The following is a 16,010-nucleotide window of genomic DNA, read 5'->3' as shown; positions in this document are numbered from 1 at the left end:
ATAAATTATTTTTTATGCATGTGATTTCAGTACAAGAGACAGAGAAGGGCTTTCATCTCCCCTGTCTTATAATAGAAGTGGAATAATACAATTAAATAAAAGCATCAAAATACAAGCAAATAAAAACAACATTTCCACACTAAGCCAATGGATCTCATTGTTAGAGGATGTCATTGAGGCCAGGAATTTAAACGGATGAAAGTAGTGTGAAGGATATAATGAACGCGGTGGAATCTTGAAAGATATTGAACATTTAGGGGCTAAGCAGCTTTCCAGTGCAAAAAGATTAAACTGTGAAAGGCAGGTTATCCCAGTGCTGATCACTGACTGTATGGCTTGTGCCATCTGACTTGCATCTGCTTTTCTCTGGAGTTGGGCTATCTGCTTCTAGGAAATTGCCTCTTCCCTCATCATCAGCCCTGAGCCACCATCTGATGAAGCTGATTTCACTGGCTTTTGTTGGCTCGATTAAAGGTTTTCCCACCCCTATTCTTAGTAGTAGAAAATAAAAATATTATTTAAACCTAAGTTTAGATTAGTAGTAGTTTTAGTTGTAACAATGTGCATAAAGTTAGAGTCTTAGAAAGACCCCCAGAACACAACAGATACCAAATAGAGGAAATATACACTAATACAAGTTTCTATCAAAATATGAAGCAATTCCAATACATGAGCTATTTAAGTTAAATATTTTACAATGAAATTTGTAAAATATACTAGAGGCATGTTTCAGTTTTTGAAACCTATCTCATGCCTTGATAAAGCAGCCCTTTGACCATGTTGAGATAGTTAGATCAATAAAGACTAAACAATCCAAGTAACAGTGTACTGAAAACCAGCTCTCCATTTAAACTCTCCTCACAGCACTACAGTGGGTGTAAATCAGAATTAGGGTTATTGTTTTCAGACTTTCCTATGCCAGCTGAGAGTCAAAGAGCTCAGGGAAATATATACAGGTTTGGTTAACCTTACTTTGGGCAGCCAGTAAAGCTTCCTGCATAGAACCAGAGCAGTGACTGAAGGTTTCCAGCAAGGCTTAAGTGATGCATGACTTGTTTGAACTATTAATGTGGACTCAAATCATGTTTATCACAGTGGTATGGTGCATCAGTTTAGGAGCATGCATGTTTTGGAGTGCAATAAGCAGCATGGGGAGAATCCTCCTACCTTTCTGTGTTTAATTCTTTGGTGGCATTTTGTGATGTACCCTGTGCTCGCCTCTGAGGGGATGCTCCAATTAGACATCATTCCCCAAGCCAGCTTTGTGGTGGCTTGTGAGGATTTCAGGTAGGTACATTTTGAGAAGACTTTGAACTAACCTCATCTACAGTACAAGGAAGTGTGTCTGCAGAGCACAGTGGGAAGATGGCATGCCAGGGCCAGTTAAAATCTGCCTTTGCCCAAGCCCAGATCACTTCAGCGGCACCTGGGCCCCATGCCTGCTTCTTGAGTACTCATGGGTGTGGCTTAACAAATCATGTAAAGAAACATATCAAACAAAATGTAAAGAAACTAATCATGTAAAAGAAACTTCTGTAAACCTCTAGAGGTTTACAGAACACCTGTTCAAGTTATAGATAACAGCAACCTCCTTGATATGATTACCTTTAGATTCCAAAGGAGCTTTGTAATTACATTATGAAAGGCTGTGCTGGAAGCAAAATAAAAAGAGAACAAGAGAGAAAGTCTTTCTGCCAAACAAGAATGGGTAGAAGGGGAACAACAAACAAATCTGGATATGGCCATATTCAGCAAATCCAACAAGTATCAGAATGCTTTGCTTGACCACTCAGTCATCCCTGACCCTTAAATTAGGGACCCCTCCCTCCCATTCTTTGCCACCAAGCCTACTGCTGTCCTTGGCAGCTTTTGAGACTGCAGAGAAGACAAAGAGACTACAGTTACGTGCATGCTCTTCTGTGGTCTCTCTTCCTGAACCAACTCTTGCACTCAGGTGCACACTGATATTAAAGACCTCAAAACCAGGAATAGATTACTCTTGATTCAGTACTGCCATCATGGATTGGTATGAACAAATGCTCCATTCCTACTCAGCTATCTTTTTATGTGCTGCATTCCTACTGGAGCCACATCTGAATTACACGGGGATCACTGTGCCCGTGCTTAGTACAGCAAAATAGGGTACCTATTCTGCAAGCTGGGGATTGTTCTGGGCCTCTGCTGGACTTCTGACCCATATTTAGGAATTTTCTCTAGGGTAGCCTGTAAGTAACTGGGTTTGACGTAGAAAACATGCAGACACATGCATTTAATCTCATGCTTTACTCAGTATATTATGAATGTACGAGAGAGTTAGAATTAGGCGAAGTGTAAAGAAGCACCACACAGTTGGGTTTTGCTGACAGCATCAACCTTTGAAGCACATAAAATACAAATTTGCAGGAAGCCTCTAAAGGAAGTGCATCCTCTGGAAGAAACTGCCAGCAATTGCCAGGCAGGGAAGCCATTACAGAACTCCAACTGTGAGGAAAATGTTATCTACAAATGTTTTGTGCCGAGATTCCCCATAGTGAGGTGCTGTGTTAATAGAGCCATAGCTTTAGACAGACAAATACAATTTTGATAACAGTGTGGGTTTTTGAACAGATCTTCAGATTAATTGTACTGATGTCTGCTGCAGGGGTGTAAAGTAATGCCCAATATCACACGTGGGTCTGTGCTTGAGGGTATTAGCCGACTATCTTGGCATCCAAGTCCCATTTTCCATTTGCTGTGCTATCCTTGTGTCGGTTCACATCCACTTTCAGTTTTGGGATTTTTAGCTGAAATACAGATAGAAAAGCTGAAACAGATGGGTAAGAAAATAATAGTTTATTTAATCTCTGAGCATTAGCCATGTACATTCAATTTCAAAAATTAGTGCTATTACCTTGAGACATAGGGTGGGTTGTGACATAAACTGCTCATCCATTTTTTTATATCAAGTAAGCTTGATACTGTATTTCAAAGTAATTGAGCCCTGTTATTCCATATTTCGAGTAACTTCTCTATGCCATACAGCAGCAAAAATAAAAACCTGCCAAATAATTAAATAAGCCTAGAAACTTTTGTGGTTTTTCTTTAAATGATTTCTATTACCTTAAATATGACCCAGAAAAAAATCTGTAATTTTCTCAGTGTTTTCAAATGTCTTGCAAGTATTTGGGTAAAATGCCCCCAGAATTCCAAGAGAACAGTTCGAATAGATGGCTACCTTAGAAACTGTGAGGTTAGTGTCATGGTGCAGTCAAATCAGCAAAGACTGTCTCTGCTTGGGTGTCAGTTTTCACAGCCATACGGCTTTAAACGGGATAGTGTCAGTTTAAGAGCACTGGGAAGCTTTTTTCTCTTATTGGGTATGGCTGGAAACTCCCCCAAGCTGCACAGTTTAAACAGCCCTGGGGAACCCGCCTGTGCTGGGTGGAGTCTGAGTTAAGGTCGGAAGGTAAGGGCTTAAACATTCCTTTTTATTAAAGCATTTGCATAGCTATTTTTAAGTGAAATGGCTAAGTTTTTTAGGGCATCTCTTGGTGTAATGTAAATTCTCTCCTCTCCTTTGTCTGTGTACCAGGTAGACTAAAAATGGCTTGATAATTATTCACCAGTGGAAGCTGCAGGAGAGAAAATGCCAGAGAAAGATGTGTTTTAATCAGTAAATTAATTCTGTGGTGGAATGTGGAGCTAACCAAGGCAGCCATGAAACAACTGAGAGGACAAAGTACAAGTTGAGCACTGTGTTGTTTCTTCTAGGTTTGAGCAGGAAAGCTGGCCCGTGGGATATGCTGGACTCTAATTAATCTCAGTTCCAGGGCTAAACAGCATTTCATGCTGAGTGCTTCCGTTTTTGGAAGATGATGATCTCTTAAATTGTTCTTGCATCCCTGAGATGTGTGCTCAAAGAAATTCTGGACAGGCATGTTACTAAGGCTCACAAGGCAATAGGAAATAGGATAGAATTGTGGATTTTAGATGAAAACAATTTAAAAAATTGTATGTAGTCAAATTTTTGTGTTGAGGCTTTTGCTAGATATCAGGGCAGTGTATGCAAGATGCAGTTATTTATTTTGCTGCAGCATAAATTTATAACATGAACCAGTTCTTCAGCAGTGTCTGGGTTAGTGCAGTAGTCCCCAAACGTCCTGAGTAGTGATGTATTTGGCTATAGGAATCAGATACTGCTTAATTTAGAAGGATTTCCATGCCTTTTCTCAACCGTCCCTGGACATTTGACCATTTGTACCTTTTCTGAGAGTCAGTTTTCTTCAGCAGGAGCAGTCAGACATAGCTTTTCAGGAGCAACACCAGCTCATACCATGGACTGGTTGTAAGCCTGGTGGTTTGTACTGTTGTTGTGAAATATATGTTAGACCATTTCCTATCTCTTTTTTTTGTCCTCCTACCATATGGTCTGGCTGATGAATGATAACACATTTCTCTGGCACTTGTATAACTTTAACAGTTTGGTAATTCATGGAGCATTTGATAGTTTACTTCCACTAGAAGTCAGAAATCCACACAGCTTCCATAGCTGCCCAGTGGCATGGCATGCTCCAAATGCATATTGAAAATCAGCGTAAATATTTACAGACTCGGAGCAGCTGATAGATCTAAGTTAATGCAATTAATTCAGCTGCTTGTGTGCTCAGCTTTGGACTGAGTGGTGGAGCTTCCACTGCTTCATTTGCAGTACTTAGTCAATAACCTGTATTCCAGTTGCTGCTCAGATAATATGACCACCCACAAATAACAATTCCAGATAGGTATTTAGAAACAGTGCATCTGTTACATCTGCTTGAGCCTTTTAGGCTTTATGGGTGGTTACTACACAGCTGTGATGTTATTCCTTTCCCAGGTGGAAGGAGTAGTGTAGTGAGCTTTAGCATGTCAGTTATTATCCCAGAGCTGTTCCTTGCCTTTCTTGTGCAAACAAAGTGAATGATTTACTACAGTCTGGCAGTCCCAGGACAAGTGCAACTAGCTTCAAAATCCTCAATGTCTATGTTGTGTGTTGCCCAGTTCTTCATCAGCTTAGTTTATCAGTGTCAAGGGTTTTTCTGTTTCCTTGAAGGAGCTGTCTGGTGGTGGCTAAATCCTATAACTTCTGAAAAGTGTTAGCTTTTAGTACTGAGTCTTGGAAGATTTTGAATTATTTTAATATGATTTTCAGAGAATAGCTACTCATCTTACTGAATAATGTAATACAGATATTCTATACTTCTCTTACAAATTGTAACTTATACAGAAAGGCCCAATGACCATTTTTAATTAAGGCAAACAGTAAGGAATGGTTGACAGATATACAAGATTACTTGGCTACTAATAAAGCATCAACATATTCTATCAAAAATGGATCAACTTTTTAAAACAGTACATCCTGAAGGTCTCTTAGTAAAACTAGAAAAATTTAGAGGTCTGGGTGAAATCCTGAGACCTTGGCTCTGTAGGCTGTACCTTTACCCAGATAAATAAAAAAGGTGTTGAGAACCTGGATGAATAGGTTTGCTTTTTTAACTTAGAAGTTGCCAAGTTTCTCATTAGTCAAGGGCTGTATCTTCTGATCTTTAGGGAATCTCAGGTGTCAGTTCTCAGAGGGTAATGGGCAACTAAACTGAGCCCACCAGACAAGACTCAGGTCCAGACCCACTAACTGAAAGTAGCTGCCTGTATGTGAGCTACAGGTGTCAGGTCCTGTACAGTCAATGGAGATGTGTTCAGCAGATCTAAAGACTAAGGTGGCTTTTAACCAAAACTCAAGAGGGCTTTTTTTGTCTTGGGGATTTTTTTTTGTTTAGTTTTTTGTTTGTTTGTATGTTTTTTTATTGGTGGTGGTTTTGGGGTTTTTTTTGTTGGGTTTTTTTTTTCTGTGTTGGAATGTTAAGGTAACTAAAATCCACTCAAAGCTGACAGAGTTCTTTTAATTAAAAAAATATTATGGCAAATTTTAATTCTATGTTTGTCATTGTTCTTCTCACATAATTTAATGCCGCATAGAATCTCTTGTTCATGTGAAGTGATAAAATGATACCTGAGGCTTCTTGTTCCTATTCTTCCTCTGCAAACAAAAGATAATGTTTCCAGGAGAATTGAGGTTCATATACTTGGTATTTCAGTAATTGGCTTTTTTAGTTAAAGTCTTATTTACTGTAAGTTTCTCTGCATTACAAGGTGGGGCAATGTGTGTTGAAATGATAGATATGCAACGAAGCTGAAAAGTATGATAATGAAAGAAGCACTAGCTAGTTGTTGTGAACTATGTTGATGAATTGCCCTACAGTGAAAAGTAGGCACACAAGATGCAGAAACTAATAAAGCACTGTCCCTAGAGCCAAATACTCTAATTGGGAACAACTATTTGCACTTTAAAACAGAACATACTTTTTTCCATATTATGTATTTGGATTATATTTACTAAATTACCCCAAATATCCCTATTTATTTTAGTAACATGACTTGGTTCTTACTGGAATTGCTCAAGGGAGAACTCTCAATCTTGTTTTGTATTTAAGTCAAGTTTGGGCAAAATATGTTCCAAATGTACTTTAAGTTCACCTACAAAGCACTGTGGCTTGAAGAAAACATATCACTGGAGTGTAGTGAGGCTGATTCAAAAAAGAAATGTCAAGTGGATGCAAGGTGTGACAAATGCGATGTTGCAGCTTTGGCTTTAATTCTGGGAAAACAGGAGTCATCTGGAAATTTTTTTAAGTAAGGCACTCTGAACCATTAGGATATGATTAGGAAATCTGTTTTAAAGTGTTTTTTCCCTTCTGACCATCAGTATATGATACAAGCATCTTTGTGAAGGGGAATGCTGTTTGTGTTCTTTTAGTAATTAGGACATGAAGCACAGAGGAATTAAGGCCTGGAGGTGGCAATGCTTCTGCCCACACCTGAGCACTGCCAGTGCAGCTGGTTGTCCCGTGTATGAAACGGCTCGGTACGAACGCGCGGTCTCTGCCGCGTGCTGCGGGAGAGGCGCAGTCACAGCAAAGCATCAGCAGCCTCCGTGTGCCAGTCCCCCTGGAAACACAGGACCCCATGCCCCAGGGGGTACTTCTCTGGGCACATGAAGCCAGTGCAGCTGGGCTCCACATCTGGCTTGAAGGGACACCTCAAGGCTGTCATAAGCAGCAAGGAAATGGGCTGCAGCCATGCAGGATGGCTGAGGAAGCTCATCCTGTTTCATGGAATAAAGGGAATATCTACAATTCATTCACCCCATTTCAGGAAAGAAATGGTCTGCACATGAATCTGCAAAATACACATATGACAAACAAAGTTAGAAAAATTTCAGCCTATAAGTAAAACATGTTTTCCTTTCCTTCTTTTCTTCTTTTGAATGATGGTGATGGCAATGAGGCTAAGTGAGTAATTTCCCTGAGTATGTGGAAGGATTTTCAGTAGCTTTGTATAATTGTTTTCATAGGCAGCAGTATTCCCCCTGTAGCTAGGGGCTCATACCACTTGTTTAAACAGGTCTGTGTTTGCTTGCAATCATAAGAAATCTCTCCAGCAGCACTGAGGAAGGCTTTACAGATTCACGTATCTTTCCTTTCCTAGCACTGGCTGTGTGGTGTCATGGGTCTGTCTCTCATTTTATGTTTTGAACCAAATGAAGTTTAAAATTCAACAGGCATAGTGAGAATAAAAGGTGCTACCTCCCCTCAAAATAATGGTGCTTAAAACACCAGTTTTATGAGATACTTATGAGATACTTATGTTTTCTGCTTAGTATCTTTCAGGGAACCAGGAGCTCAGGAACATGTCAGGGAAGCCCAGGCTTACCTACTTGAATGGAAGGGGCCGGATGGAGCCCATACGATGGCTGTTGGCAGCAGCTGGTGTGGAGGTTGGTTGACATTTTCAGTAGAGTGCTACAGACTGGTGTTCTCTACTTTCCTTAGTGAGGGACAATTTAACATGCATGTGGCTGATAAAAGCTGCATGAGGGTAGCTAAACTCTTTTGTCCAGTGGCACTGCATGTTTGTCACTACCTTTTTCCATGGTTGATACTTGGGCTACAAATTCTGTGGCATTTAGAGTTTATTAGAAGTAGTAGCAATTTCCTGAAGTGATTAATCATAAGGGGACAAAGTGGGGATTTATTTAAAGGGCCTTTATTAATCGTAAGTTATCTAGCTGTGCTAAAGCACCTTAACTCAATCTTTTTTGCAGTTGCAATGTGTGTAAACTGGGGTGGGGTTAGAAATACTTGCTATACTTTGTGCTTCCCTTGGCACTGGCTCCAACCTGTCTTGTTTCTGTAGATGCCTGTTTGTGCTTGGTCTTCAGTTATTTCTGAATCAGTGCACTGATGCAGAAGTGTCCAGGCCCTCCTTCTGCTCCCCATCAGCTGTCAGGGAGTGTGTGGGATCCTTGGGACATCTGCACCTAAATAGTGCAGCTGAAGATCTGGTCCATTACTTGACTCAGTAATTTTGGGCATGGTTATGTGCTATCACTTAACAGAATTAAAATGTTCAAATACAGCAGTGTGACACAATTCTCACTCCTTTTTCAGTTTGAAGAAGTTTATTTGGAAACAAAAGAGCAGTATGACAAGTTAATCAAAGGTAAGAATCCTGATACCTGAGACTTAGTCCTTCAAAATAATTGTCCAGCCTAGCTAAACTTATGGTTTGAAATAGTTTATTTAAACCAGTGGAAACTTCTGGGTGCACACCTTGAATAGTGCAATACTAATTTTGAGTAACCTGCTATTTCCAGTGCCAAATAACTGGTATAAGCTAAAAGCCAGAGTTCCTGTGGTTGTGTTTATTGTAGTACATTAAACAGGAAAACACTTACCTGTGCTGTTGAATTGTTAGCATGGTACCTGGCAAATAGAACTCCCTGAGCCTGAGATTGAAGCTCCCCCTAGTTAAAAAGCATGGAGCCAGCAGGGAGACCTGTGGAAAGCCTGGCATGGTCAAAGCAGTATGCCACGAAGACTTCATGCCAACCTTGGGAGCATGACCAGCTCTTCCCACATGCCAGTGCAGACCCCGAGCCACTGCCCTTGATATCTAGTCAGAAGAAATCCAGCAGTGAACCCCTCTACAGACATCCTGGAAAGAGAAGACCTTCCTGAAGAGTGGGGAAGGAGTTGGGACAGTGAGGAGCAGCAGAGAGTGCATATGCCCCACAGCATACCTGCTGCCCAAGACACGTGAGCAAAACCTTGGGGCAGACTGAGCTTGCCATACAAGGAGACTTGGAAGAGGTCTTGCCTGCATTGTGGCTGAGCTCAGAAGGAAAAAGCTATGTCTAAAGAAATTCTGTCAGGGAAAACTAAATGAACAAAAATAAGATAGAAGTGGTATTAAGTAAATCAGAATTAAATTTGCAGGTCCAGTTTGCTGGGACTCTTACAATGTGGGAGGAGAGTGCAGTGTACACAAACCAATTTTAGCTCTAAATGTAAGAGCACAGGTACTGAAACCCCAAATCTCTATATCCTTCACAAGAGTAGGTTACCTAGAAAGAGTGGTACTGTAACCAGGATTGTATCTGAGCTTATTGATATCCAGAGAAAAGAATTAAATGGTGGTGAAAAGTATAGGGAAGTTTTATAAAGAAATAAAGCATTTTATGTCTATACATTGATCTTAAGACAGTGAAAAAACAAAGAAAAAGGGTGTGGTTTAATAGAATGGGTTGAAGAAAAATAGATGAATTAGTCATCCTGATAAAGGGGCCTCTGGAATGTTGCCAGTTGTGCAGGGCAGGACTCAACAAGAGCAACTCCACATTACTTCTCCCTTAAACTTTTTTTCTCTCCCTACTGATTTGATTTTTGACAGTTTCCTGTGTTTAGACGCCACCACATCATTAGACTAGCCTAGGCATGACTTTGGCCCGTGCCAGCTGATGGCCCTGCAGGCAGTGCCCCAGCAGTGTCATGATGATGCCTGGGCCAGGGGCGTTGCCAATAGGCAGCTTTGCAGAGAGACAGCTGTTCTGGAGGCAAAGAGAGTTCAATAGCTTTGGCCTGTGCACACCTGTACTTGTTGGCCTGAGGGATGACTAACCTGGCACAATCTGTGCAGCCAAAGGTTGCCCAAGTGGTACCTGGGTATCAGTGAGCTCTGCTGGTTGGTTGCAAATAGCAGGTGATTGTTTTTTAATGTGTGCTGCACAGACTACCTTTGGACAGCACAATCCAATCTCTGGAATTACTGGTAAACTCCTTTTAATCCTGCATATGTATTCTGTGCTGTGGTTATGTGAAGTGGTTCTCCCTGCAAAATGAGGGAGGAGAGGTAGTCCACTACTGATTTTTACTCTGTTATGTAAATAAGAAACAAATGGTGTATTTAGTCATATTTGCTGTGTTGCTTTTTGTCAAGGGCCAGAAAGACAAATGTTATTTTTCACTTCACATCTTTCTGCTGAAAAATCTCCTTCCAGATCTATTTTATTGTTTCTGCTAGATAGATACCAAGTAATGTTTCTTCCTTAAGATGCAGAGGTGTGTTCTGTAAAGACAAGAACACATGTGATCTTTCTGTGAATGTTTACAAGAAGCAAATACAAGCTATTTCTTGCTGCAGAGATAATTACTCTTTGAATTTCAACTGTAAATTAATAATACAGAATGAGTGAAGAATATTAATTCTAGCCTAGCAAGGTATTTTAACAGCTCTGCAGAAAAAGACAGGCAGATGGGCCTGTTAAAATGAAACTTCATATCTGAAAGAAGGATTCACCAAACAGATGTGAATTGAGTGATTAAAAGAAATTATTCACTTTGAGCAATGCAAGCGACAGCTGCCTATTTGGGTTTGGAGTTCTGCTGTGATTAAAAACAGGGCAGGATTGTTCTCATGATGCCATTAGTGTGTAGATGGAGGAGGGAGTGTCTCCAAAAACAGTGAATTAGTCTAGTAGAAAACTGGTCTAGAATAGACTGACTTTGCAATGCTAAATCTGTGTGTACTTAGCTCTCAGAGCTGCTTCAGTGAAAGCTTAGACAATTGCTCCTACCAGCACCAGCAGAAAATGGGACTATAAAGATGTTTCTATATAGTCATAAATTGTTGTAGAATGGCACTGAGACTAGGCCTGTAAAATCTATGGGGACACTCTAACTGGTCCTGAAGTGAGTGTGTGAAACTTATTCAAACACCAACAGCTGTCACAGGCTCTGCCTTTAGCTCTGTAGCTTCAGGATGTTTAAAGTGGCCTGACCCCTTCCTGTATTCCAGCAGCTTGGTCTTGCTGTGGTACTACTCATGTGTGGCCCTGACAGGGAATTGATCTGCATTCAAAAGAACTGGATTTTTTCTTAAGTTCATATTTACCATGTATCTTTATTCTCCTCCTATTCCTTGGGTTGGAAGTGCTGTTTCAGGCTTTTCCTGCCAGCAGGAGACAGGCTCCAGAAGTGCAGAGATACAGGCAGAGCCAACTCCCACCAGCCACTGAAGCTCTGTCAGTGCTGTCAAGCCCAGGGCCCAGCTGTGCTGTGGTGGCTTTGCTGCAGGAGTGTGATGCAGGCTGTTTGATCTTCCCCACAATGGTAGTTGAGTGCTGTGAGTTTTACAGTTAGAGCAAGACATCAGTGGTCTCCTACACTGCAAGAGAAATGTGCTCCGTGTCTCACTCTCCTGTTCACCTTGCAGTCTAGGAGGAACTAACAGGTTTTCCTTCACCTCTCCACCCTAGATGGATTCCTGCTCTTCCAGCAAGTGCCCCTGGTTGAGATCGATGGGATGAAGATGGTGCAGACCAGAGCCATCATGAGCTACATAGCAGGGAAATACAATCTCTATGGGAAAGACTTGAAGGAGAGAGCCCTGTATGTAACACCTCCTATCACTAACAGAGCAGTCTGTTATTTGATAGCTACATTATATAAACCAAATTCAATCCTGTAAACCCCATATAAAGGCATCAAAAAGGCTAACAATAAGATTTAACCACTGCTTCTGAAATGCTCCTAACACAAATAGGCTTGTGTTCTTTTAGAAAAACATTCAGGTTCCGTTCATGCTTAGTTTTGTCTGTAAAAATTGGCACTATGTTGGTGGTATAAAATTCCTGTGAGTTGCCTTAGTTAATTGGAAAACAGATTAAATAACTTCTTTGCTTTTTTCTACCATCTTCCCCTGCCCAATAGGATTGACATGTATGTGGAGGGAATATCAGATCTGATGCAAATGATTTTGGTGTTTCCTTTCTCTCCACCTGATGCAAAGGAGAAAAATCTTGAGTCAATTAAGGAGAGAGCAACTAACAGGTACTTTCCAGTCTTTGAAAAGGTAAGTGACAGGAAGTATGTGTCCATAAAAATTGAGATAATCCAAAAAATTTCTGCAAAATAAGAATGTAGTGTAGGTCAGTTCCCAATCCTCATCTTTTTTTGCTAGCAAAAAAGAGGAAATACAGCAGCACATCTTCCTGTCTTTGTTTGCTTGTGTTGTCAGGTCTATGGTATTTGAATATCTGCAAAGCAATATGTTCTCAGCTGTACAGAAAAACTTTTCACTAAAAGTTTTGTGATTATTTTTCTTGAAGGAACAGTTATATACTTATATTTGTTTAAAGCCCATCTCTCTCCCATACTTAATTTAATTTAGAAAAATTTCCCTGGAGGAATGCAAAAATCCCTTGTACATAAGTCAGGGGGAGAGGTGTACTTGAGTAAAATGACAGTCACAGATTTATAAAACAATAACCCCAGCCCATATGATTCATGCATCTGGCAATATTTCCCACTTCTGTAATAATCTAGTTTTCTTGGAAAACAGTAATAAAGGCTGAACATCACACAAGTTCTTGGCACTAAATTGGTCTTTTCCCAAAGGGAGAGATTTTCTTTAGTTAGTTGTTGCAATTCTGCATTTCTGAGTTTCCTTCCTGATATCAGCATAGGACATCACTTCACATGAAGCATCTAAATGGGAGTTCTATGAATTCCTTAAATTGCTTGTTGCTTCCTCCATTATCCCTATTTCTAATTCTAGGACTGTTACTGCTCTACTTAAGCACATGCTTTTGTTTCTGTTCCATCATAATTCATTATTACTGAGTGGCCCAAGTTTGTAGTTTGTGTATTAGAACACAAAATGAACAAAACTTCATTTTTCCCCAGTAATAATGAAATTTAGGCTCAGCTTCAGCTGAAAAGCCCACCCTGAAATTTCAGATATAATTGCTGCTCAGCTCTGCAGCTGTGCTGTGAGGCTTAGCTGCTGAGGATGACCATATGCCCCACTCTCACCTGCAGCCCACATTTTCTTGTCTTCCCCAGGTTTTGAAACAGCATGGCCAAGACTTTCTTGTGGGCAACAAATTCAGCTGGGCAGATGTTCAGCTAATAGAAGCCATCTTAGCAGTGGAGGAGAAAGTTCCTGATGTTCTCTCAGGGTTTCCTCAGTTGCAGGTAATTTAATTACTGCGTATGCTGTATGCAGGAGCTAGAGGTCAGTCCTGAAGTAATCATCTCCCCATGCTGGGTAAATAATTTTTGTGTCTGGAATTCCTCTCTTGCTCTTTTTTTTTTTTTTTTTTTTAGGTGTTTAAAACCAAAATGAGCAATATGCCTACAATTAAGAAGTTCCTGCAGCCTGGCAGCCCAAGGAAACCCCCACCAGATGCCCATTATGTAGAAACTGTGTTGAAGGTTTTTAAGAAATGAAAGCCTTGCTACCTTTGGTGAGACCCAAAATGCTGGGAGAGTGGGGGAAAGCAGAGCAGCAACCCCAATCCCTAAACCAAAGGAGAAGAAAGCTCAGCAAATTAGTGTTGTTTTAGTTAAAACCAGTGCTAGAGGAACAAAGCAGCCCATACCAGAAATAAATCATTCTGTTACACTGGCAATGTGACAGCAGCTTTGTCTTTATTGATATCAAATGCTTAGCAAAACATGAAAACAAAGGAGTACAGAGGCAAAGAACTATTTGTAGGATTGGGAATTTATTAATTTGGAAAAAGAACAATGCAGTGTTAGTATTGTCAGAATGTAACTTGTTGGATTATTCTTCTGTATAAATCAGGTATTTCAAACCTGTATGATCATACCAGCTGCTTACAAATATTTTACCTCTTGAGATCAGAGTGTTGTGAAAGCAAAGTGCAGTCTGTCTTGCAGACTCTGGCAAGGCAAAGGGGGTTTATTTCTACACATTTAGGACAGAACACAGAGCAACAGATACTCACGGTCCAATTAATTTCAAATTAAAATATTTACAGCAGACAATAAACAGCCTTGTGAAGTGGCCTGATGCAACAGAGAAGCACCTGCTTAGAAGGAAACTGTGTTCCAACAACTGTCAGTAACCAGATCTGAGTTTAATAGTCTATGACATGAGTGAAGAAAAAAATAAATTAGAAAAAAATATGGGAAAATGGACCTGAGGGACAAAACAGAAGAATACCATTTCCCAAAATAGCTCAGTGAAGTGGCATTTCTGTAAGTCAAGTTATGAGACATTGGACTCAGTTGCCTGAAATCTCCATGGATACTTGTGACAGAAGAAGCAACATCAGTACTAGGATTAAATCATCCTCTGAAGACAGTGCTCTTCTCACCTACCTATAAGGCTGAAGAGACTGGCTTCATCAAAACTTTTAACTATCTCAGTTGAGACAGAATTTTGAGTAGTTCAGCTGTAACTGAAGAGTATGCTGAGGGGTTCCTCCTGAATTTGGACCTATTGGAAGGAGACTAGACAGCTAGACTAGATGTAGGTGCCTATGAAGTTTGATGAGATGGGCTTTTCTAAGTTGTCTACACTACAATTAACTTTCAGGTTTGAACTCACATTTCCCTACCAGGTGATCACTATCACTAACATCCTAGAGTTTATTAGGAGCAGGCCTACAAATGGTGAATCCAGACAAGTTACCTAAGAGGGAGTTTGGGTTTGTGAAACAGCCAGATGCTCCTTGGTGCGCATGTGCCATAAGTCATTGTGTCCAAAATGGGGGAAACACTGTTTCCAACAGTGTCAAAGGCTGGATGGAAGACCTTCCCAAAATGTAAGGAGGGGACAGAGGGACGTAGAGCCCTAACCAGAATGGGGAGCTACAAGAGGTGCTCTCAGTCAAGGGTCCTCTTTTGTGAAGCCGGGCTCACTTTATGTGCCATGTGGGATACAGAGTGTTTCACCTGGTGATTAGGCTCCTCCTAAAAGACAATACAATGCAGTGGTGACTTTTTTGATGCCTTGTCCTGTGATTCTAGTTCTGAATAAATTATTAAGCTTATTTTATTGTCAAGTATGGAACACATCAATATAACGGGTACCAACAGTGAGGATTGATGGGATGAGGATCATTTTCAGCTACCAAGCAATGAAGTATGCATACAGGAGAGACATGAAGGAGACTGCCTGCTGTACTGTAACTGCAGGTGATGGCTACAACAATATTAGCCAGGTAGATTAGATAGCCAGGAAGGTACAAGGGAATGTATGCTTTATTGACTTTTTGAAATCCATTCAGTTGTCCAGAGAAGGCAGTCAGGAGTGCAGAGTGCAGTTTGCCTTCTGATACCACACTTCATTTACCATCTTTGCTGTGTATTTTCACTGAGTCAAATTAAGGGAAGCTTTCTTCACAGGAAAAAAAAAAAAACCAAAACCAAAAAACAACTAACCCAGATGTCCAGAAGAGATTCAACAGAAGTGACCTGAAGGAATATACACTAAGAAAGGCATAGAAGCTTGTGAATTCAGCTTGAGTTGAATTAGTTGATATGATTTATGTAAAATGGCAATATGTAAAAAGAAAAAAAACCCGTAAAACATTAGAATAAAAGTGTGATTGCCATAGCAGTATTCTTTTAATCTGAGTGATTATAATTATTTTTGGCTAACATGGTACCAAGCAATAAAAATAGGAGGCATATTACCATTTTGTGCTAGCACAGATGCTTCCAATGATCATGATCTCTGATTTTTTTTTTCACATTTCTACATAGTCAGCATGAGTCACGAGTTTATTTTCTGTAAGTGAGAAGTAACTTATCAGAGCTAATTGGTTTTGTTTGCTTAAGAGAGAG

General features: G+C 40.3%; 1 protein-coding gene across 1 annotated transcript; it reads left to right on the top strand.

Moving 5' to 3' along the window:
* Window positions 1-3,418: 3,418 nt before the first annotated feature.
* On the top strand, window positions 3,419-13,825 carry LOC110482162 (glutathione S-transferase-like). Its single transcript, XM_077782376.2, has 7 exons — window positions 3,419-3,445; window positions 7,733-7,849; window positions 8,523-8,574; window positions 11,669-11,801; window positions 12,123-12,264; window positions 13,257-13,388; window positions 13,521-13,825. The coding sequence occupies exons 2-7, from the start codon at window positions 7,763-7,765 to the stop codon at window positions 13,641-13,643; spliced, it is 669 nt and encodes a 222-aa protein (XP_077638502.1). The 5' UTR covers window positions 3,419-3,445; window positions 7,733-7,762; the 3' UTR covers window positions 13,644-13,825.
* The last annotated feature ends 2,185 nt before the right edge of the window (window positions 13,826-16,010 follow it).

The sequence above is a fragment of the Lonchura striata genome, chromosome 3, assembly GCF_050655825.1.
Source record: "Lonchura striata isolate lonStrDom1 chromosome 3, ASM5065582v1, whole genome shotgun sequence".
NCBI classification, from domain to species: Eukaryota; Metazoa; Chordata; class Aves; order Passeriformes; family Estrildidae; genus Lonchura; species Lonchura striata.
This window is presented reverse-complemented; position numbering and strand designations above follow the sequence as displayed.

Bases quoted from the DNA above. Each gene is read 5' to 3' on its own strand.
- LOC110482162 (XM_077782376.2), top strand. From the start codon at position 7,763: ATGTCAGGGAAGCCCAGGCTTACCTACTTGAATGGAAGGGGCCGGATG. The intron at 8,575-11,668 runs GTAAGAATCCTG...TCTCCACCCTAG, and splicing joins GTATGACAAGTTAATCAAAG to ATGGATTCCTGCTCTTCCAG. The intron at 11,802-12,122 runs GTATGTAACACC...CCTGCCCAATAG, and splicing joins GACTTGAAGGAGAGAGCCCT to GATTGACATGTATGTGGAGG.